General features: G+C 49.6%; 1 protein-coding gene across 1 annotated transcript in view; it reads left to right on the top strand.

Moving 5' to 3' along the window:
- LOC147096315 (E3 ubiquitin-protein ligase TRIM11-like) overlaps positions 1-22,272 on the top strand; it is a 39,483-nt gene extending 17,211 nt beyond the window's left edge. The window contains exons 2-3 of the mRNA XM_085973873.1: positions 19,574-19,596; positions 19,700-22,272. Of these exons, the coding sequence (XP_085829999.1) occupies positions 19,574-19,596; positions 19,700-19,841 (165 nt within the window). The 3' untranslated portion in view covers positions 19,842-22,272. The remainder of the gene's footprint in view (positions 1-19,573; positions 19,597-19,699) is intronic.
- The last annotated feature ends 468 nt before the right edge of the window (positions 22,273-22,740 follow it).

The following is a 22,740-nucleotide window of genomic DNA, read 5'->3' as shown; positions in this document are numbered from 1 at the left end:
TGGTGATCTCCCAGCCTGAGCTGTGCTGCCCCATAAGCTGGAGTGAAATCTCTTTTACAGCCCTCAGTGCATTGAGAAATATTGTGGTTTTCAACTTATTTTTTTCATGAGTAAGCTCTGTCACTGTAGTGTGACAAATTCAGTTGCCCCCTTTTCCCCCGCCCCTCCAGTGCCACACATCTGTTCCCAGCTGATGGGGCTCACTGGCAAACAGTTCCTACCGGATATAAAACACAAAGTGCCGGCAATGCATGGCAGACCAGTCAGTATCTGTAAAGAGAAAAGAGCCGATTGATGGTTTGAATGTGAATCTTTTCATCAGAACTCGTGATGAGGCATTATACACCTGAAACACCTTTTCCAATTCAGGTTTATTGTATTAGTAGATTCTGTTTTTTATATTATTGTTCACACCCGGTCTCTGCTAATACGGAAATGTAACCTGCTTCGAGCAGATACAGAAGAAGAGAGCACCTTTGTTTCATTTCTTTACCTCACTGCCTGTGCTGGGACACGTCTTGGCTCTGATGTGAGCTCCCTGCTTCTGCTGGGATGCTGATTGCCTCTGCTGTGTGCTTCATGCATCTGCTGGAATACACCCTGGTTCTGCTGGGAAACCCCATGCCGCTGTGTGATTGATGCTCCTTTCCTCTCTTCATAACCTGCCTCTGTTGGCCTGAGTAAGATCTGGATCTCAATGTGTGGCCAACAACAGTGCCCGTGAACTTTCTTCCACTACATCCCCGGGTATCTTGCTCCTGACAGACCAGTAAGCAGCGCCTGAACTTCCTGCTTTAGAGTTTTTGTCTGACAACATTTTTGTTCTTTTCGTTCGCTTTGTTTGTATTGCGTCGGCGGGAACTCCGCGGCAGAGCGGGGCTATAAAAGTCCCAGAGACCAGGTAAGGCCTCAGTGCGTCGGCGGGAACTCAGCGGCAGAGCGGGGCTATAAAAGTCCCAGAGACCAGGTAAGGCCTCAGTGCGTCGGCGGGAATTCAGCGGCAGAGTGGGGCTATAAAAGTCCCAGAGACCAGGTAAGGCCTCACAGCGTCAGCGGGAACTCAGCGGCAGAGCGGGGCTATAAAAGTCCCAGAGACCAGGTAAGGCCTCACAGCGTCGGCGGGAACTCCGCGGCAGAGTGGGGCTATAAAAGTCCCAGAGACCAGGTAAGGCCTCAGTGCGTCGGTGGGAACTCAGCGGCAGAGCGGGGCTATAAAAGTCCCAGAGACCAGGTAAGGCCTCACAGCGTCGGCGGGAATTCAGCGGCAGCAGCGGGGCTATAAAAGTCCCAGAGACCAGGTAAGGCCTCAGTGCGTCAGCGGGAACTCCGCGGCAGAGTGGGGCTATAAAAGTCCCAGAGACCAGGTAAGGCCTCACAGCGTCAGCGGGAACTCAGCGGCAGAGCAGGGCTATAAAAGTCCCAGAGACCAGGTAAGGCCTCACAGCGTCAGCGGGAACTCCGCGGCAGAGTGGGGCTATAAAAGTCCCAGAGACCAGGTAAGGCCTCACAGCGTCAGCGGGAACTCAGCGGCAGAGCGGGGCTATAAAAGTCCCAGAGACCAGGTAAGGCCTCAGTGCGTCGGCGGGAACTCAGCGGCAGAGCGGGGCTATAAAAGTCCCAGAGACCAGGTAAGGCCTCAGTGCGTCAGCGGGAACTCAGCGGCAGCAGCGGGGCTATAAAAGTCCCAGAGACCAGGTAAGGCCTCAGTGCGTCAGCGGGAACTCCGCGGCAGAGTGGGGCTATAAAAGTCCCAGAGACCAGGTAAGGCCTCACAGCGTCAGCGGGAACTCAGCGGCAGAGCGGGGCTATAAAAGTCCCAGAGACCAGGTAAGGCCTCAGTGCGTCGGCGGGAACTCAGCGGCAGAGCGGGGCTATAAAAGTCCCAGAGACCAGGTAAGGCCTCAGTGCGTCGGTGGCAACTCAGCGGCAGCAGCGGGGCTATAAAAGTCCCAGAGACCAGGTAAGGCCTCAGTGCGTCGGCGGGAACTCAGCGGCAGAGCGGGGCTATAAAAGTCCCAGAGACCAGGTAAAACCTCAGTGCGTCGGTGGCAACTCAGCGGCAGCAGCGGGGCTATAAAAGTCCCAGAGACCAGGTAAGGCCTCAGTGCGTCGGCGGGAACTCAGCGGCAGAGCGGGGCTATAAAAGTCCCAGAGACCAGGTAAGGCCTCACAGCGTCGGTGGGAACTCAGCGGCAGAGCGGGGCTATAAAAGTCCCAGAGACCAGGTAAGGCCTCAGTGTGTCGGTGGCAACTCAGCGGCGGAGTGGGGCTATAAAAGTCCCAGAGACCAGGTAAGGCCTCAGTGCGTCAGCGGGAATTCAGCGGCAGAGCGGGGCTATAAAAGTCCCAGAGACCAGGTAAGGCCTCACAGCGTCAGCGGGAACTCAGCGGCAGCAGCGGGGCTATAAAAGTCCCAGAGACCAGGTAAGGCCTCAGTGCATCGGCGGGAACTCAGCGGCAGCAGCGGGGCTATAAAAGTCCCAGAGACCAGGTAAGGCCTCAGTGCATCGGCGGGAACTCAGCGGCAGCAGCGGGGCTATAAAAGTCCCAGAGACCAGGTAAGGCCTCAGTGCATCGGCGGGAACTCAGCGGCAGAGCGGGGCTATAAAAGTCCCAGAGACCAGGTAAGGCCTCAGTGCGTCGGTGGGAACTCAGCGGCAGAGTGGGGCTATAAAAGTCCCAGAGACCAGGTAAGGCCTCAGTGCGTCAGCGGGAACTCAGCGGCAGAGCGGGGCTATAAAAGTCCCAGAGACCAGGTAAGGCCTCACAGCGTCGGCGGGAACTCAGCGGCAGCAGCGGGGCTATAAAAGTCCCAGAGACCAGGTAAGGCCTCAGTGCGTCAGCGGGAACTCAGCGGCAGAGCGGGGCTATAAAAGTCCCAGAGACCAGGTAAGGCCTCACAGCGTCAGCGGGAACTCAGCAGCAGCAGCGGGGCTATAAAAGTCCCAGAGACCAGGTAAGGTTTACCAGTCTCCAGTCTGGGAACTCAGAGGGAAGGAGAGAGGTAAAAAGTAATCCAAGTGTGACGTCACCAGAAAGCGGATAAGTGATTGGCAAGTATTTCTCTCTTTTTAAGCTTAAATCTCTTTGGTTTATAGGCCTAGAAATTCGGTTGGCTTTGCGCCCAGTTTTCGCCCAAAGAGGGCTTTTGCGCCACTTGCTAAACTTCCCCCGATATTCAGCGGTGCGGTAATGGCGGCGTTAGCCAGTAGCACTGCGCCGCCACCGATGATGTCATTGGTGTGCGCAGTGCCCCGCTACCGACCCGACCGCCATGTTGAGTTGCGGCCGCCTCTTCCGCGGCGGCCGCAAACAGCGACCAGAAAACGGGGCCTACCTGATGCGGTAGTGGGGCGAGTTAAGGCGGATGTGCAGCCGCCTGCCCGCACCTCCTTCCCCGGCCTCCTCCACCCCCCTCCGCGGCATTGCCGGCTGTTTTCTGGGAGCCCGGCACTTCTCCGTGGTGCCGGGCTCATTTGACGGCACTAGCGAGCAGCGATCGCGCTGTTGCAGGCACCTCCCCCTTGAGAGGGAGGAAGGCCTGCAGTACCGCAGCCTGCCGCTCCGCAGCGGGTGGCGCTGCGGCACTTAGCGCGCCGATATTCAGTTTCAGCGCCCCAAGTGGGGGCGCCAAAACCCTTGATTTGCGGCCGGCTTCGACTTGGGGCGCTGAAACTGAATATCCGGCGGGCGCAAGTGGCTCCGTGCGCAGCGGTAATTTCTGGGCGCAAGCGAGCTGGCTGCCCCAAAGTCAATTTCTAGGCCATAGTTTCTAAGGTGTGATATTCACCATCTAGAATCGGGGCAGAGGGTATTTAAGAATAATAATAATAAATTTAATTAATTACATAGAATGGGAGATCAGGTGATGTGTTGCTGCTGCAATATGTGGGAGCTGGTGGACAACATTGATGCTCACGGTGATCACATTTGCAGTAAGTGTTGGCTGCTCGAGGAATTCCGGCTCCGTGTTGAAGAGCTGGAGTCCGAGCTTCAAACACATCAGGGAGGGGGAGAGTTACCTGGACTCTGTGTATCACGAGGTATTCACACCAATTAGATTAATTAATTCAGATGTAGTCCGTGACCAGGGTCAGGATGGTGTGACTAGAAGTGAGGCAGGTACGGGGATCCAGGAGGTAGTGTTGGAGGAGCCGCAGCCCTTGCACTTGTCCAACAGGTTCGAGGCTCTTACTCCCTGTGAGGATGGGAACAGGGACTGCGGGGAGGATGAGCAACCTGGCCACAGCACCGTGGAGCGGGGGGCCATTCAAGTGGGGGGAGTTAAAAGAAATGTTGTAGTGGTAGGGGATAGTATCGTTAGGGGGATAGATAGAGTTCTTTGCAGCCGAGAGCGAGAATCTCAAAGGCTGTGTTGCCTGCCCGGTGCCAGGGGACATCTCCTCTGGACTGGAGAGAAACTTGGAGTGGGAGGGGGAGGATCCAGTTGTCATGGTCCATGTTGGTACCAACGACATAGATAGGACAAGGAAGGAGGTTCTGCTGAGGGAGTTTGAGCAGCTAGGGGCCAAATTAAAAAGCAGAACCACAAGGGTAATAATCTCTGGATTATTACCTGAGCCACGAGCGAATTTGGCTAGGGTAAATAAAATTAGAGTTAAATGCGTGGCTCAAAGACTGGTGTGGGAGAAATGGGTTTTGCTTCCTGGGACACTGGCACCAGTACTGGGGCAGGAGGGAGCTGTTCCGTTGGGACGGGCTTCACTTGGCCAGTGCTGGGACTGGAGTCCTGGCGGATCATATAACTAGGGCTGTAGAGAGGGCTTTAAACTAACTAGTGCGGGGGAGGTTTCTAGAGAGCAAATAATAAAAATGACAACAGAGAAGGTCATAGACTTAGGTAGCAGTGGGGAAATTAAAAACCAGAGCGTGTCAGGAAGGGGCAGAAGGTATGGAGTAAAAGGTAAAGTAATAAAAAGGGCAAAAGCAGGAACTAAGTGTCACAAAACATATTTGAAAGTTCTCTATCTGAATGCACGTAGCATTCGTAACAAAATAGATGAGTTAATGGCACAAATAACTACATATGGGTATGATCTTGAGGCCATTACAGAAACATGGCTGCAGGGTGACAATGCCTGGGAATTAAACATACCAGGTTATTTAACGATCAGGAAGGACAGGCAGGAAGGAAGGGGAGGTGGGGTGGCTATGTTAATAAAGGAAGGAATCACTGTAATACAGAGAAATGATATTGGGTCAAAAGAACAGGATAATGAAACAGTTTGGGTGGAGGTAAGGAATAATAAGGGGGAAAAAACACTAGTGGGCGTAGTCTATAGGCCTCCGAACAGTGGCAACTCTGTTGGATGGAGTATCAATCAGGAAATAGTTGAGGCTTGTAATAAGGGAACATCTATAATTATGGGGGATTTTAACTATCATATTAATTGGACAAATCAAATTGGGCAGGGCTGCCTTGAGGATGAGTTCATTGAGTGTATTGGGGATGGGTTTCTTGAGCAGTATGTAACTGAACCGACCAGGGGGCAAGCAACCTTAGATTTGGTCCTGTGTAATGAGATAGGATTAATTAAAAATGTCCTAGTAAAGGATCCCCTTGGAATGAGTGACCATAACATGGTTGAATTCCATATTCAATTAGAGGGTGAAAAGGTTGGATCTCAAACAAGCGTGCTAAGCTTGAATAAAGGAGACGATGAAGGTATGAGAGCGGAATTGAGTAGAGTGGATTGGGAAAATAGATTAAAGGGTAAGACGATACATGATCAGTGGTGTACATTTAAGGAGTTATTTTACAACTTCCAAAAAATATATATTCCACTGAGAAGAAAAGGGTGTAAAAGAAAAGACAGCCATCCGTGGCTAAGTAAAGAAATTAAGGATAGTATTCGACTAAAAACAAGGGCATATAAGGTAGCCAAATCTAGTGGGAGGTGTTAAGTCTGTGTGTTATATTGCGAATTACTACACAGACCACAAGAGTAAACTTTAACAGGACTTTACTATTCGAAGGTCAGGGCGGAACTGCCCAATAAATCATTACACAGCACTTATATACCGGTGTGGTCACCACCGGTATTACAGTATACAGCAGCCAAGATAAAGTAGTGCAACTCTTAAAATAGTTCTCTTAATGGTGGAACGGTTACATACACTACAATCCTCCCTTTTTAGCTTACAATATATATATTCCCCATTAAACATAACATCATAACATAGATACACAACTTCATGTAAACAGTTCACAGATTCAGTCTCTGCGGAAAACAATTCACAGATTCAGTCTCTGCGGAAAACAGTTCACAGATTCAGTCTCTGCGGTGGTGCCTCCTGCGCTTCCTGATTCGGTCCGGATAACGCCTCGGTGGTGTAGTAGTTTTCGATGGTGTAGTAGGTTCTTGTTGCTGGGGTGACTCATCTAATAGTCCTTCACTGGACTTAACAGCTTGAACTTCCGTAGCTTCAGAACCAGCTTGAACTTCCGTAACTTCAGAACCAGCATTGCTGACTTCTAAAAGCTCGAGTACCTTGGGAAGTTTTTCTACTTCCAAACTGATTTGACTCAGTTCGGAGGGACCACGTGCGTGACCTGGTAGAGGTGATAATGGTTCAGATGGGTCATCATCTTCTGCTTCGTCTTTTCCTTTCCTGCTTCTTGGAGACTCTGGGCTCCACTCCCAGTTGCATGCACAGTTCCTCCTCCTCTTCCTCCTGTTGCCGTAGTAGCGCCACCATCTCCCGGTGTTTCTTAGACTTTTTGTGATTCTTCATGGTTTTTGCACTTTGGAAGATTTCCCCACAAGCTGGGCAGAACAGGTCGTGGTAATATTCGGTGTCGTCCTGAGCTAGGCCAGCGAGAGGGTCTTCTATTTCCTCCATGCCCAGCTGGACGTTAGCCAGCTTTTGTTCCAAATCCAGACATCTCTCCTGAAGAGACTTCTTCATGTGTTCAGCTTCATCCAGCTTTTTCTGGGCTTCCTGCAAGTCTTTTACTAATGACATCATTTGTGATTTCAATACTTCAACTTCATTCAGAGATTGATTGATCGGACTATTCAATCCCTCTACTGGAGCAGCTGTTTCAGCATTCTGTTGTTCTACATTGACGTGAGTCAGCGTACTCTTGGCATCCAAGGGCTGCTCTGCTGCAATCTTCTCAGTCTGTGTTGCAACCTCAGCTATTTCAATAACTTTTGAGAGTTCCGAACCCCTTTTCCTTTGAAGATTGAAGCTCGTGTTCAAGTTTTTCCCATTTCAGAGTCTTGTCCCTCAGCATATGAAGAAGTTGGCTGACCGTTAACTCTTCTGACATCAGACGTTTCCCAGTATCGTCGTCATGTGTTTTTGACGTATAGGCTGCAGGGCTGTTTGTAACCTTGCACTGGGGCTCCTTTGCTGCTTTTAATTCGCCATCATCCGCAGCCTCCACCATTCGAATTTCAACAAATGAATCGTCCGGTGATGCTGCACCCAACTTCAGTAGGAGCTCGGAATTCATGGCAACCAAATCAGCCTTTTCTACCTGCTAACAAGCGCCTTCAGTTGCTGAACATCTTGCTCCACCAGATTAGAGCACGCACCTTCAGAAACCGAATCAGCTTTGATTCGTTTGGCCCCCTCGCGCAGACGGTTTGTGTGTTCCTGCTCCATTTTCTCCATCAGCTGCTTCTGCTGTCTTTCCAGATTCTCCCACTCTGTCAAAGAACTTTTTCGTTGCATTCATCTCTTGCTCAAAACGGCGAATCATTTGTTCTAATTGCTGTTGTAGTTTGAAATGGAGTTGAGTTCGAGCCCGGTGTTCCTCAGAAATGTGCATGTCTGTAGACTGGACAGACTCCGATATCTCTGTCAAACTATGTTGTTGTTCAGTGGAATTCTGTTCTGATACTTTGTTCTCCTCTGAAGCATAAGCATTTATGCACTCCTTCGTTTTTCCATCATTAGTCTGCAAGTCCATTTTAGACTTGTCTTTTGCACATGGGCTGGTCTTACCATCATCAGTTCCAGAGTCTGAGCTGATTGTCTTCACCGAGTTCTCACTCTTTATTGCTTTTAGGGAGTGCCAGTCCATATTTATTTTCCTGATCCACTCCCGTCCCAGAAGTGGTGGACCTCCCTCAGGTAGTACATATAAGTCCATTCCTTGGTGTTCTTTGCCCTTGTGTCTCACCTTGACTTTTATCTTTCCGATGGGGTATACTCTTTGCCCCGTGTATGTCTGCAATACAATCTTGGTATCTCTCAAGGGTATATGTGAGAATAGCCGCTTGTAGTCCCTTCGGTTTATGACTGTTAGGGCTGATCCTGTGTCCAATTCCATTTTCACTTGGACTCCGGCTATCTTGAGCGTGACCCAGATAGTTTGTAGGTCAGCTTCCTTACTCACATTGTGAATTCTCAGACTACCCAGTTCCTGGCTGTTGGAGTCTGAATCCGAATTCTGTTCATCCGAACTCTTCTCAGCCACCTTATGTACCTTTCTGCACTTTTCCTGCGGTGACTTTTTGTTGCTGGTCTTCTTACCTGACCGGCATACGTTAGCTATGTGACCAAGCTTGCCACATTTTCTACATTCCTGGTTTTTAAACCAGCATTGGTTCTGATCGTGTGTTGTCTTTCCACAACGATAACATTTCGTTGTACCCAAAGCCATTTGATCTACGCCGAGTACCGCTGCCTTCAGCTGCATTTCCGCCGTGCCTCTCGCTGCGGCTTCGTGCGATGCTGCAATAGAGACAGCCTTATTAAGTGTAAGATCATTCTCTTCGAGCAGTCGCTTTTGTGTTCCTTCCTTTGACAACCCACACACGAATTTGTCTCTCAGTGCCTCTGTCAGATTTTCCCCAAACTGACAGTATTTCGCTCGCCTACGCAGTTCAACCAAGTACTCCGCGTTGCTTTCCTCTTTCAGTTGTGTTCTCGCATAAAATTTAAATCGTTCCGCTAACATCAGCGGTGTGGGGTTCAAATGATCCTTCAGGACAGCAACAATATTAGCGAAAGTCTGATCCGCCGGTTTAGCTGGTGATAGAAGATGCTTCAATAGCCCGTATGCCTTCACACCCATTGAGTTTAGTAAGGTTAGTGCTTTATCATCATTTGATATTTTATTTGCCTTACAATATATCTCTATGCGTTCTACATACGTGGCCCAATCTTCCACATCGGGATCGAAATCATTGATGTTACCACGCTTAGGCATCTTCGCAATTTTTTTGAGAAACAACAACGAAATTTTTCTTTAACTTTTTTTTTCAAAAATGGCGGTTTCCCGCGCTTGTCTTCTTCCCCGCCTAAATGGCGGCTTCCCGCGTTTCTTCCTCTGGCGGGAGGGGTAAAGCTTTGCCCTCGGGCGACGACCGCTGGCTTTCGGGGTTCGCAGCCTGCGCGCCGGCTTCAGTTTATTCTGAAAGCGCGAGAACAGCTGATTGAGTTCCTTGTTCCCTTTCCCGACAGGGGCAACTGGGCGCTGGGGACAACCAGTTGGCGGCGGACAGTTCCAGCTCTTGGTCCTTTGTGGAAAGCTGCTGTAAGCCGCTGGGCGGAAATCTCGCTCGGTCTCCCTCGCTTGGTCCCGTTCTCCCTCGCTCACTCGGTCTCCCTCGCTCGCACGGTCTCCCTCGCTCGCTCGGTCTCGTTCTCCCTCGCTCGCTCGGTCTCGCTCGGGCTCTGTCTCTCCCTCAGCGGTTTTCAAGCGTGCCTCCCAGCCCCTCTTGCAGTCCGGTCCTTTCCCCCCCCGGCTGCGGCTGAGTTCTCCGCGTTTTTTTTTCTCCCGCGCCTTACGATCCCGGTCGCTGCGCCTCGCGGCCTTGGTAGCTGCCCGGCCTTTTTCACCGGTCGCGGTCGAGCTGTCTCTCGACGCTGTTGCGTCTCCCAGCCCGCTTGTAGCCCGGTCTCTCACACCGGCTGCGTTCCTGCTTGTAGCCCGGTCTCTCTCACCGGCTGCGTTCCTTCACCGCGGCTTCCGTGCCCTACACTGCCCCAGTCTCAGCGCCTCTGGCCCCGACTTCTGTCCGGCTCCTTTCCCCGGCTGTGGTCGAGTTCTCCGCCCTTATATCCTCCGTTTTTTTTTTACTTTCTCCCCTACTCACAGTCAACGTGGCCGACTTGCTTCTCGTCGCTGATCGGCTCACCCACCACCGTGATAGAAGGGACGATCACTGCCTGTTGCTGATGGAAGGCTTCATGTCAGAATTCTTCCTTCTTCCTTTGCTCTGCAGACTCGAGTCTTCTCTCAGCAGAATGATGAGGGCGGATGCCTCTTCTCGACGCCCATTAAACTGCCTTGGATGTATCTCTGCCGCAGGGTAAGATCGAACTCGTCGCCACTGTTAAGTCTGTGTGTTATATTGAGAATTACTACACAGACCACAAGAGTAAACTTTAACAGGACTTTACTATTCGAAGGTCAGGGCGGAACTGCCCAATAAATCATTACACAACACTTTTATACCGGTGTGGTCACCACCGGTATTACAGTATACAGCAGCCAAGATAAAGTAGTGCAACTCTTAAAATAGTTCTCTTAAAGGTGGAACGGTTACATACACTACAGGAGGATAGAGGATTGGGAAAACTTTAAAAGACAGCAAAAAATAACAAAAATATTGATTAAGAAAGGGAAGATAGATTATGAAAGTAAATTAGCAAAAAATATAAAAACAGATAGTAAGAGTTTTTATAGTTATATAAAAAGAAAAAGGGTGGCTAAAGTAAATGTTGGTCCCTTAGAGGATGAGACCGGGAAATTAATGGTGGGAAACATGGAGATGGCAAAAACACTGAATGAATATTTTATATCAGTCTTTACAGTAGAAGACACTAAGAATATCCCAACACTGGACAAACAGGGGGCTAAAGGGGGGGAGGAGCTAAACACGATCAAAATCACTAAGGAAGTGGTACTCGGTAAAATAATGGGACTCAAGGCGGATAAATCACCTGGACCTGATGGCTTACATCCTAGGGTCTTGAGGGAAGTGGCGGTAGGGATTGTGGATGCATTCGTAATAATTTTCCAAAACTCCCTGGACTCGGCAAAGGTCCCGGCAGACTGGTAAACTGCTAATGTAACACCCTTATTTAAAAAGGGCAGTAGACAGAAGGCTGGAAACTATAGACTGGTTAGCCTAACATCTGTGGTAGGTAAAATTTTGGAGTCCATTATTAAGGAGACAGTAACGGGACATTTGGATAATCATAATTTAATAGGACAAAGTCAGCATGGTTTTATGAAGGGGAAGTCATGTTTGACAAATTTGCTGGAGTTCTTTGAGGAAGTAACATATAGGGTGGATAAAGGGGAACCAGTGGACGTAGTGTATTTAGACTTCCAAAAGGCATTTGACAAGGTGCCACACAAAAGATTATTGCTTAAGATAAAAAATCATGGGATTGGGAGTAATATTTTGGCATGGATAGAGGATTGGCTATCGAACAGAAGGCAGAGAGCTGGGATAAATGGTTCATTCTCAGACTGGCAATCAGTAACTAGTGGTGTTCCGCAGGGGTCAGTGCTGGGTCCCCAACTCTTTACAATCTATATTAACGATTTGGAGGAGGGGACCGAGTGTAAAATATCAAAGTTTGCAGATGATACTAAGATGGGAGGGAAAGTAGTGAGTGAGGAGGACATAAATAACATGCAAGGGGACATAGACAGGCTAAGTAAGTGGGCAGAGATTTGGCAGATGGAATACAATACTGGAAAGTGTGAGGTTATGCACTTTGGCAGGAAAAATTGTAGAGCAAGTTATTATCTTAATGGCAAGAAACTGGAAAGTACTGAAGTACAAAGGGATCTGGGGGTCCTGGTGCACGAAACTCAAAAGGTTAGTATGCAGGTGCAGCAAGTGATTAAGAAGGCCAATGGAATGTTGGCTTTCATTGCTAGGGGGATAGAATATAAAAATAGGGAGGTATTGCTTCAGTTATACAAGGTATTGGTGAGACCGCACCTGGAATACTGCGTACAGTTTTGGTGTCCATACTTAAGAAAGGACATACTTGCTCTCGAGTCAGTACAAAGAAGGCTCACTCGGTTAATCCCGGGGATGAGCGGATGGACATATGAGGAGAGGTTGAGTAGATTGGGACTCTACTCATTGGAGTTCAGAAGAATGAGAGGCGATCTTATTGAGACATATAAGATTGTGAAGGGGTTGGATCTGGTGGATGCGGGGAGGATGTTCCCGATGATGGGTGAAACTAGAACTAGGGGGCATAGTCTTAGAATAAGGGGCTGCTCTTTCAAAACTGAGATGAGGAGGTAGGTCAATGGAATATGCTGCCCCAAAAAGCTGTAGGAGCTACATCATTACATAAATTTAAAACAGAAATAGACAGTTTCCTAGAAGTAAAGGGAATTAAGGGTTACGGGGAGCGGGCAGGAATTTGGACATGAGTCTAGGTTCGGATCGGTCATCGCCCTGTGGGTAGCGGAGCGGGCCCAGGGGCCGTGTAGCCTGATCCTGCTCCTATTTCGTGTGTCTAATTCTGTTAGATTCAGGAGATGGTTCTGTGATAGTGGATTGGCGGTTAGGATCAGATCAGCCATGATCTTATTGAATGGCGGAGCAGGCTCGAGGGGCCGATTGGCCTACTCCTGCTCCTATTTCATATGTTCTTATGTTCTTATGTTAGATTAATGAATGTAATAAACATGGCGAGACTGCTCTAAAACCACGTGAACAAAATCTGGGAAATAAATTGGTTTTTGGGCGGTAGTGCAAAATGTCCAGCTAAGTCCAGAATGAGGTGTGAACTGCAGGAATAAACACAGGAAATGCTGGAAATCCTCAGCAGGTCAGGCAGCATGTGAAGGGAGAGAAACCGAGTTTCAGGTGGATGAGCCTTGGTCAGAACTGCAGGAAGCCGGTGAGCTCGCTGCCTGTAATGTGGCCCCACAGCCGGAAGGTGGCGCTCCATGGCCGTGTCTCCGGTGGATTCCCGCGGTCCGGCTCACTCGAGCTGCTTTCCCACCGCGGCCATTGGCCACACTTCCCCAAGGCCCGCCAGCTTCACTCGCTCTCAGAAGGAACCGCATGAAGGTTCCGTCAATGACCAATTCCTGAGTCTGTTCCGCGGCCCGTCTGCGTGCGATTCACAGGCTGAAATAGAAGAGCCCGGGTCCAGTTACAATGAGCTGGTCATTGGCCGGAGAGCCTGTCACTCAGTGAGGGGGCGGGTCTCTCCCGGGGGAAGTGGATTGGCCGGAGAGCCTGTCACTCAGTGAGGGGGCGGGTCTCCTGCAGGAAGCGGATTGGCCGGAGAGCCTGTCACTCAGTGAGGGTCGGGTCTCTCCCGGGGGAAGCGGATTGGCCGGAGAGCCTGTCACTCAGTGAGGGGGCGGGACTCTCCCGGGGGAAGCGGATTGGCCGGAGAGCCTGTCACTCAGTGAGGGGGGCGGGTCTCTCCCAGGGGAAGCGGATTGGCCGGAGAGCCTGTCACTCAGTGAGGGGGGCGGGTCTTTCGCCGGGCAAGTGGATTGGCCAGCGAGCCTGTCACTCAGTGAGTGGGCGTGTGTCTCCCGGGGGAAGCGGATTGGCCGGAGAGCCTGTCACTCAGTGAGGGGGGCGGGTCTCTCCCAGGGGAAGCGGATTGGCCGGAGAGCCTGTCGCTCAGTGAGGGGGCAGGTCTTTCCCGGGGGAAGCGGATTGGCCGGAGAGCCTGTCACTCAGTGAGGGGGGGCGGGTCACTCCCGGGGGAAGTGGATTGGCCGGAGAGCCTGTCACTCAGTGAGGGGGCGGGTACCTCCCCGGGGAAGTGGATTGGCCGGAGAGCCTGTCACTCAGTGAGGGGGCGGGTACCTCCCCGGGGAAGTGGATTGGCCGGAGAGCCTGTCACTCAGTGAGTGGGCGGGTCTCTCCCGGGGGAAGCGGATTGGCCGGAGAAAATGAACACAATCCTACATTCTCTGAAGCCGAAGAAAACCACTTTTGAAGATTTTGAGTTTAAGCAACAAGAGAGCGTCTGTGAAATGAAGGTGAATTCTCAGTGGGCCGTTGTGGGCTGCGCCTGTACGGGTAGCGTGTGACGCACCCCATGCCCGGATAACAGAACTCATAGAATCATAGAAAGTTACAGCACGGAAGGAGGCCATTTCGGCCCATCGTGTCCGCGCCGGCCAACAAAGAACTATCCAGCCTAATCCCACTTCCCAGCTCTTGGTCCGTAGCCCTGCAGGTTAGAGCATCCCAAGTGCACACCCAAGTACTTTTTAAATGTGGTTAGGGTTTCTGCCTCTACCACCCTTTCAGGCAGTGAGTTCCAGACCACCAAAACCCTCTGGGTGAAGAAATTTCCCCTCAAATCCCCTCTAAACCTTCCACCAATTACTTTAAATCTGTGCCCCCTGGTTTTTGACCCCTCTGCTGAGGGAAATAGGTCCTTTCTATCCACTTTATCCAGGCCCCTCATAATTTTATACACCTCAATAAGGTCTCCCCTCAGCCTCCTCTGTTCCAAAGAAAACAACCCCAGCCTATCCAATCTTTCCTCATAGCTAAAATTCTCTACTCCCAGCAACATCCTTGTAAATCTCCTCTGTACCCTCTCTAGTGCAATCACATCTTTCCTGTAATGTGGTGACCAGAACTGCACGCAGTACTCTAGCTGAGGCCTAACTAGTGTTTTATACAGTTCAAGCATAACCCCCCTGCTCTTGTATTCTATGCCACGGCTAATAAAGGCATGCATTCCGTATGCCTTCTTAACCACCTTATCTACCTGGCCTGCTACCTTCAAGGATCTGTGGACATCAAAGGTCCCTTTGTTCCTCTACACTACTCAGTGTCCTACCATTTAATGTGTATTCCCTTTCCTTGTTAGCCCTCCCCAAATACATTACCTCACACTTCTCCGGATTGAATTCCATTTGTCACTGTTCTACCCACCTGACCAATTTATTGATATCTTTCTGCAGTCTACAGCTTCCTTCTTCAGTATCAACCACACAGCCGATTTTAATATCATCTGTAAACTTCTTAATCATACCCCCTAGATTCAAGTCTAGATCATTGATATATACCACAAAAAGCAAGGGACCTAGTACTGAGCCCTGCGGAAACCAACTGGATACAGCCTTCTGGTCACAAAAACAACCATCAACCATTACCCTCTGCTTCCTGCTTCCGAGCCAGTTTTGAATCCAACTTGACACTTTGCGGCGGCGGATCTGGGTGGAGTGAGGCGGCGGCGGAGCGGCTACAAAACCGAGGCGGCAGCAGTAGGTAGGCCCCACAGCGGCAGCGGACCTGGGTGGAGCGAGGCGGCGGTGTAGCAACTACAAAACCGAGGCAGCAGCAGCAGGTAGACCCCACAGCGGCGGCAGACCTGGGTGGAGCGAGGCGGCGGCGGAGCGACTACAAAACCGAGGCGGCGGCAGCAGGTAGATCCCACAGCGGCGGCGGACCTGGGTGAAGCGAGGCGGCGGTGGAGCGACTACAAAACCGAGGCGGCAGACCAGGTAGATCCCACAGCGGCGACGGACTTGGGTGGAGTGAGGCGGTGGCGGAGCGACTACAAAACCGACGTGGCAGACCAGGTAGGCCGCACAGCGGTGGCAGACCTGGGTGGAGCGAGGTGGCGGCAGAGCGACTACAAAAGCGAGGCGGCAGACCAGGTAGGCCCCACAGCGGCGGCGGACCTGGGTGGAGTGAGGTGGCGGCAGAGCAACTACAAAACCAAGACGGCAGACCAGGTAGGCCCCACAGCGGCAGCGGACCTGGGTGGAGCGAGGCGGCGGCGGAGCGACTACAAAACCGAGGCCGCAGCAGCAGGTAGGCCTCACAGCGGCGGCGGACCTGGGTGGAGCGAGGTGGCGGTGGAGCGACTACAAAACCAAGGCGGCAGACCAGGTAGGCCCCACAGCGGCGGTGGACCTGGGTGGAGCGAGGTGGCGGCGGAGCGACTACAAAACCGAGGTGGCAGACCAGGTAGGCCCCACAGCGGTGGCGGACCTGGGTGGAGCGAGGTGGCAGCGGAGCGACTACAAAACCGAGGCGGCAGACCAGGTAGGTTTACCAATCTCAGAGCGGGAGAGAGAGAAGTAAAAAGTAATCGAAGTGTGATGTCACCAGAAACCAGGTAAGTTATTGGTTGGTGAGTATTTCTCTCTCCTTTTTTCCAAACTTAAACTCTGGTTTATAGTTTCTAAGCTCTCTGTGGTGTAATGGGGACTGTTGGTAAGCAAGGGCCCTTGAGTATATCATTTAATTATAGTGTAATTGGTGGTATTGATTTAATTTAAATTAATTAAAGGGTAAGTCATGGCAGGAGAGCTCGGCCTCGTGGTATGCTCCTCCTGCACTATGTGGGAAATTAGGGACGCTTCCTGTGTCCCTGATGACCATGTGTGCAGGAAGTGTGTCCAGCTGCAGCTACTGGCAGACCGCATTGCAGCGCTGCAGCTGCAATTGGATACATACTGGAGCATTTGCGATGCTGAGGACATCGTGGATATCACATGTAATCAGTTGGTCACACCACAAGTAAAGGTTGCACAGGCAGAAAGGGAATGGGTGACCACCAGGCAGAGTAGTAGGCGCAGGCAGGTAGTGCAGGAATCCCCTGTGGTCATCTCCCTCTCAAACAGGGATATCACTTTGGATACTGTTGAGGGGGATGGCTTATCAGGGGAAGGCATCAGCAGCCAACTTCCTGGCACCAGGGGTGGTTCTGCTGCACAGGACGGGAGGAAAAAGCAGGGTAGAGCTATAGTAATAGGGGATTCTATTGTAAGGGGAATAGATAGGCATTTCTGCGGCCGCAAACGAGACTCCAGGATGGTGTGTTGCCATCTGGTGGAAGGGTCAAGGATGTCTCAGAACGGCTACAGAACATTTTGGAAGGGGAGGGTGAACAGCCAGTTGTCGTGGTGCATATAGGTACCAACAATGTAGGTAAAAAACAGGATGAGGTCCTAAAAGCTGAATATAGGGAGTTAGGAGGTAAATTAAAAAATAGGACCTCAAAGGTAGTAACCTCAGGATTGCTACCAGTGCCACATGCTAGTCAGAGTAGAAATAGAAGGATACTTCAGATGAATACGTGGCTAGAGGAATGGTGCAAGGGGGAGGGATTCAAATTCCTGGGACATTGGAACCGATTCTGGGGGAGGTGGGACCAGTACAAACCAGACAGTTTGCACCTGGGCAGTGCTGGGACCGATGTCCTAGGGGGAGTGTTTGCTCGTGCTCTGGGGGAGGGTTTAAACTAAAATGGCAGGGGGTTGGGAACCTGAGCAGGGAGACAGAGGAAAGGGAAACAAGGATAGAAGCAAATGACAGGAAGGAGAAAAACAAAAGTGGCAGTCAGATAAATCAACGGTTTAAATCAAACATGGCCACAGTAAATAATAATTCTAAAAGGTCTAAGAGCGTTAAAAAAAAGCCTGAAGTCTGTGTGTCTTAATGCGAGGAGCATTCGTAATAAGGTGGATGAATTCGCTGCACAAATAGAGGTAAATGAATATGATATGATTGGGATTACGGAAACATGGCTCCAGGGTGGCCAAGGCTGGGAAGTGTGTGCTGTGAGGAGGATGCCGAGAAACTCCAGGATGATTTGGACAGGTTGGGTGATTGGGCAGAAGCATGGCAGATTCAATACAACGTGGATAAATGCGAGGTTATACACTTTGGTGTCAAAAACAGGAAGGCAGATTATTATCTGAATGGCAATAGATTGGGAGAAGGGGAAGTGCAACGAAACCTGGGTGTCCTTGTGCACCAGTCGCTGAAGGTAAGCATGCAGGTGCAGCAGGCGGTTAAGAAGGCAAATGGTATGTTGGCCTTCGTAGTGAGAGGGTTTGAGTACAGGAACAAGGATGTCTTGCTGCAGTCGTACAGGGCCTTGGTGAGACCGCACCTTGAGTATTGTGTGCAGTTTTGGTCACCATACCTGAGGAAGGATGTTCTTGCCATGGAGGGAGTGCAGCGAAGATTCACCAGGCTGATACCTGGGATGGCAGGAATGACGTATGAGGAGAGATTGGGTCGATTGGGCTTGTACTTGCTGGAGTTTAGAAGAATGAGTGCGGATCTCATTGAAACTTATAAAATTCTGACAGGACTGGACAGACTAGATGCAGGAAAGATGTTCCCGATGATCGGGGAGTCCAGAACCAGGGGTCACAGTCTAAGGATAAAGGGTAAGCCATTTAGGACAGAAATGAGGAGGAATTTCTTCACCCAGAGAGTGGTGAACCTGTGGAATTCTCTACCACAGATGGCAGTAGAGGCCAATACATTAAATATATTCAAGAAGGAGTTGGATATATTTCTTAAGGCTAAAGGGATCAAGGGGTATGGGGAGAAAGCAGGGACAGGGTACTGAATTTGGATGATCAGCCATGATCTCATTGAATGGCGGAGCAGGCTCGAGGGGCCGAATGGCCTACTCCTGCTCCTATCTTCTATGTTTCTATGTCATGTGGGATCACATTTCCTCCTGGCCTTCTCCCTCCTATCCAATGGAAATGCTTCTTGCAGCTACTTCAATGTTCCTAACCAGTTCCATTATTTTTATTTGGCCATCTCGCTCCCTTTGTTATCACAAGGAGAACGCCATTTACTTTTCAAACTCCCAGTATTATTTTCGCAGCAGATTGACAGACAGTTAGTCATATTCGCGATTTTCTTTGCAAACATCTTTTTCACCATAAACAGGAGGTATAACAAAGGACGATAGCAAAATACTGCGGATGTTGGAAATCCGAAATAACAACAGAATAACAGAATAACAACAACAAAGGAAGTTGCCTTGATTTTCTAGGCCATCCTTACATGGGAGGTTTCAGAGCCCTTACATGATTTCTTACATTGTCATTTAGCCCTTCCTGCTCCTCCAGTACCTTTTGTCATTTATCTTCAATGTGCACAGACCTATCTCTAGGTAACCAACTCATCATCATTACCACACTCATCACTACCCACCTCCCTGCAGCCAGAATCTCCCTGCACCTCACCAACTGCATCTTTGTCCTAACCATGTTCTCTGACTTCTGAACTACTTCTTCCTCCATGACTTGGTCTTCTGCATTAGGAGTTAGTGCTTGATCTAATTGAAGGTGGAACAGGCTCGAGGGGCTGAATGGCCGACTCCTCTTCCTATGTTCCTGTGTCTGCACATTGTTGTGTCTTTCTCAGTGTCTTTACAAGCGTTCTTCCTGTCGTCAGTGCATCCTCTATTATCTTGTGTGCTCGGTTTCCTCCAGCACTTATTTCTGTTTCTTGCTGACCCTGTACCTGTTTGCAAAAATCCCAGTCACAGCTCCCCAGTGACTCGCCCGTAATATTGAGCACCAGCCCATCCACTTCACTAAACTTTGACTCAATTAGTCCAATACTATCCACTCGCCTTTGCTAATTAGCTTTACAATCGGTTCCTTCCATTAGTTCTCATCCGCTCCTCTCAAAGGCCCAAAGCTTTTCCTTCAGGTTTTTGGCAGCTGAGATCAGTGAGTTGCTCCACACTTTACTATTGACTCTCGAGCTCTTTCATGCTGCAAAGTCGAGCCTTGTTTAGTCTGTTTGAGCTCTGCCAGCGGTCTGCTGTGTGTTAACATTTGTGTTTCTCTCTATTTCAGGAGGGTACGCCCGAGGAGCAGAGGTACGACACGCTCTCCAAAAATAACTGAACAACATTATAAAGTAGCTTATTGAAGAGCTTGTTTTATTTTCTGCTGTTAAATATTTCATATTTACATTATTAGTGAAGACGACGATCAGCCAAACACAGCGGAAGGCAGCCTGTCTCTGGGAGCATTTAAAGGACCCACCCAGTATAGAGTGTGGAGACCGGTAATGGACATTCTCAGCCCTGGTACGGAGGGCCTTTCCTGTTTTCTTACTTAACCCGTAAAATCCTCAATATATGTGCACATCTTAAGAATACCAGGCAAGAGTACAAGAATGTAAATATTATTCATACTGACTTCAAATAAGAAATTAAATGAAATGGCAGCGAGTGACATCTGATTCATGACTTATAATGCAACTAACAAATAATAATCAGAACTATTTTAGAAGTAATCGATCAATCTAATCCATTCATTAGTAAGAAACACTGATCTAAATCATTAACCTGTCACAGTGGTTTCTTTCATGGCTTAAAACTGGAAGTTTAATGCACAAAGATATTCACAACTGATTTGGTCAAATCACTTTCAGATGATAAAACAGGAGAATCCTTCAACATGGAATGTTCGCTCTTCTATGAAAAAAGAATAAGAAACGTACTTGAAGGGGGCGGAACACGAGGGAGGTTGAAAATATTTGTGAACAAAATGAAGTAAATCAGAAAGTAGTGGTTAAATGATGTCAGGAATGTGTGTTTTTAATCTGTAGGTTTTAGAAGGAAGGAGAGACACTGAGAGCACTCCTGGAGTTCTGTGCACAGTTTTGGTCTCCTTACCTGCGGAAGGATATACTTGCCTTAGAGGGAGTGCAACAAAGGTTCACAGACTGAGTCCTGAGATGGGGGATTGTCCTATGAGCAGAGATTGAGTAGACTAGTCCTTAGAGTTTAGAAGAATGGGAGGTGATCTCATTGAAACATATAATATTCTTACAGGGCTGACAGGGTAGATGCAGGGAGGATGTTTCCCCTGGCTGGGGAGTCTAGAACCAGGGATCACAGTCTCAGAATAAGGGGTCGGCCATTTAGAACGGAGACGAGAAGAAATTTCTTCACTCAGAGGGTGGTGAATCTTTGGGATTCTCTACCCCAGAGGGCTGTGGATGGTCAGTCGTTGAATATATTCAGGACAGATATCGATAGAATTTTGGATATTAAGGGAATCAAGGGATAGGGGATATGGGGGGAAGGTGGAGCTGAGGTAGAAGATCAGCCATGATCTTATTGAATGGACCGAATAGCCGACTCCTGCTCATATTTCTTATGTTTTTCTAAGAAGATCTCCATCACTGGGCTGTAAGTGGTAGATGGAGACATTGTCACCAAAAGGAAGGACTGCGGTGTGGTGCGGTCGATGGGTGGGTTGTGCCCACCACCTGTCCTTTACCACCGTGAGGCCCAGCCCTTTTAAGGCACGGGCCTCATTTCCACCCGGCCGGTAATGTGCAGGCACCAAACCAGCACTTCCAGGTGTCTCAAATAAGCTGGGAGATCGGCCAGATCCGAGTCTGAGCCGCTTCTATCGTGCAGTTTAATAACAGCGCTGGGCAGCAGAGGTGTTGCACTAATTCATCTCAAACACCGCCATGTAGCGCCACCTTCCGCCTGTGGAGCAACATTACAGGCAGGAAGGTCACCGGGTTCCTGCAGCTCACAGCTCATTCCACCCAGTCAGTTCCTCTCTACAATTCACCATCCATTGGTTTCTTCTCTCCCCCTCCTTCTATTCCCCAGCCCTACACAGGCCCTTGCTGATCTTTCATAATGGTGCACAGGAAGGACGTATTTCCCTTAGCAGAGAAGTCAAGAACCAGGGGGCATAGATTTAAAGTAATTGGGAGAAGGATTAGAGGGAGTTGAGGAGAACTTGTTTCACCCAGAGGGTGGTGGGAGCCTGGAACTCACGACCTGAAAAGGTGTTAGAGGCAGAAACCCTCATCACCTTTAAAAGGGACTGGGCTATGCACTTGAAATGCCGTAACCTACAGGGCTACGGACCAAGAGCTGGAAAGTGGGATTAGGCTTGATAGCTCTTTTCCGGCCGGGGCGGACACAATGGGTAGTCAAAACTGCCCAACGCATTACCGGCACCCGGCTACCGACCATAGAGAACATCTACCAGAAACGCTGTTTACGGAGGTCATGGTCCATCATCAAAGACCCTACCCACCCCAGCCACAGTCTGTTCACCCTCCTGCCATCTGGGAGACGCTACAGATGCATTCGCACCCGTATGACCAGATTTAGGAACAGCTTCTTTCCCAGGGCTGTCATCCTACTGAACTCCACAAATAAACTCTAAAGCCTGCACATCTGCCAATGCACTTTATTATGTTTATGTTAATGTATTACAAGTCAAATGAATGTTGAATGTTTAAATGCCTTAATCTAAATGTACACTCTCGGGAGCCGCAAGCCTACATTTCGTTGTACTGCACTTGTGCACTAACAATGACAATAAAGTTGATTATGATTATGATTATGATTAAATTTCAATGATTCCCATTTCCGAGGCAGGGTGTAGGCCCGGAATGTTAACCTCTTCTCTCTCCACAGGCGATGACCGACCTGTGTATTTCCAGCATTTGTCTATTAGATTTCCAGCTTTGTTTTTATCCTGTTGTTGCTGCGGTTGTGGAAATGGTTATTCATTTCCTGTTTACTGGTCTCCAGTTACCCAACAATAACAACGTTATCCAAAAACTGCATGAAAGCATCTTCAGTGAAAAAACAAAAGTGAGGAAATTGACTTACCAAGAGGCTGCTTTCCACAGTTGGAATTGTCCTCAGAATTTAGTCCTGATCACTTGTTGCTCTTTATATTTCATCAGGTGATGGGAGTGGGAGGAAAATCGTGGGCCCAGCAACGAGCAGTTCAGGAATGGCCCCAATCGACACATCCTTCAACCAGTGCCTGTTGTTTCCGACCCTTTAACTCGTTCTTTCCACACTCTGCCAGATCCTCTCCCTCCCCCAATCCATCTCCCCCAATCCACCTCCCCCACCCCCCCCACACACACCACCCCTCCCCCTCTCCCCCCACACACCACCCCCTCCTCCACCCCCCTCCATCCCTCCTCCTCCAACCTCCCTCCTCCACCCCCACTCCCCTCCCAC

Source organism: Somniosus microcephalus, unplaced genomic scaffold, assembly GCF_052327205.1.
Source record: "Somniosus microcephalus isolate GS21.2 unplaced genomic scaffold, FLI_Smic_1.0 unresolved_chr1, whole genome shotgun sequence".
NCBI lineage: Eukaryota > Metazoa > Chordata > Chondrichthyes > Squaliformes > Somniosidae > Somniosus > Somniosus microcephalus.
The sequence above is the reverse complement of the archived record's forward strand: the minus strand, read 5'-3'. Positions and strand labels throughout refer to the sequence as shown.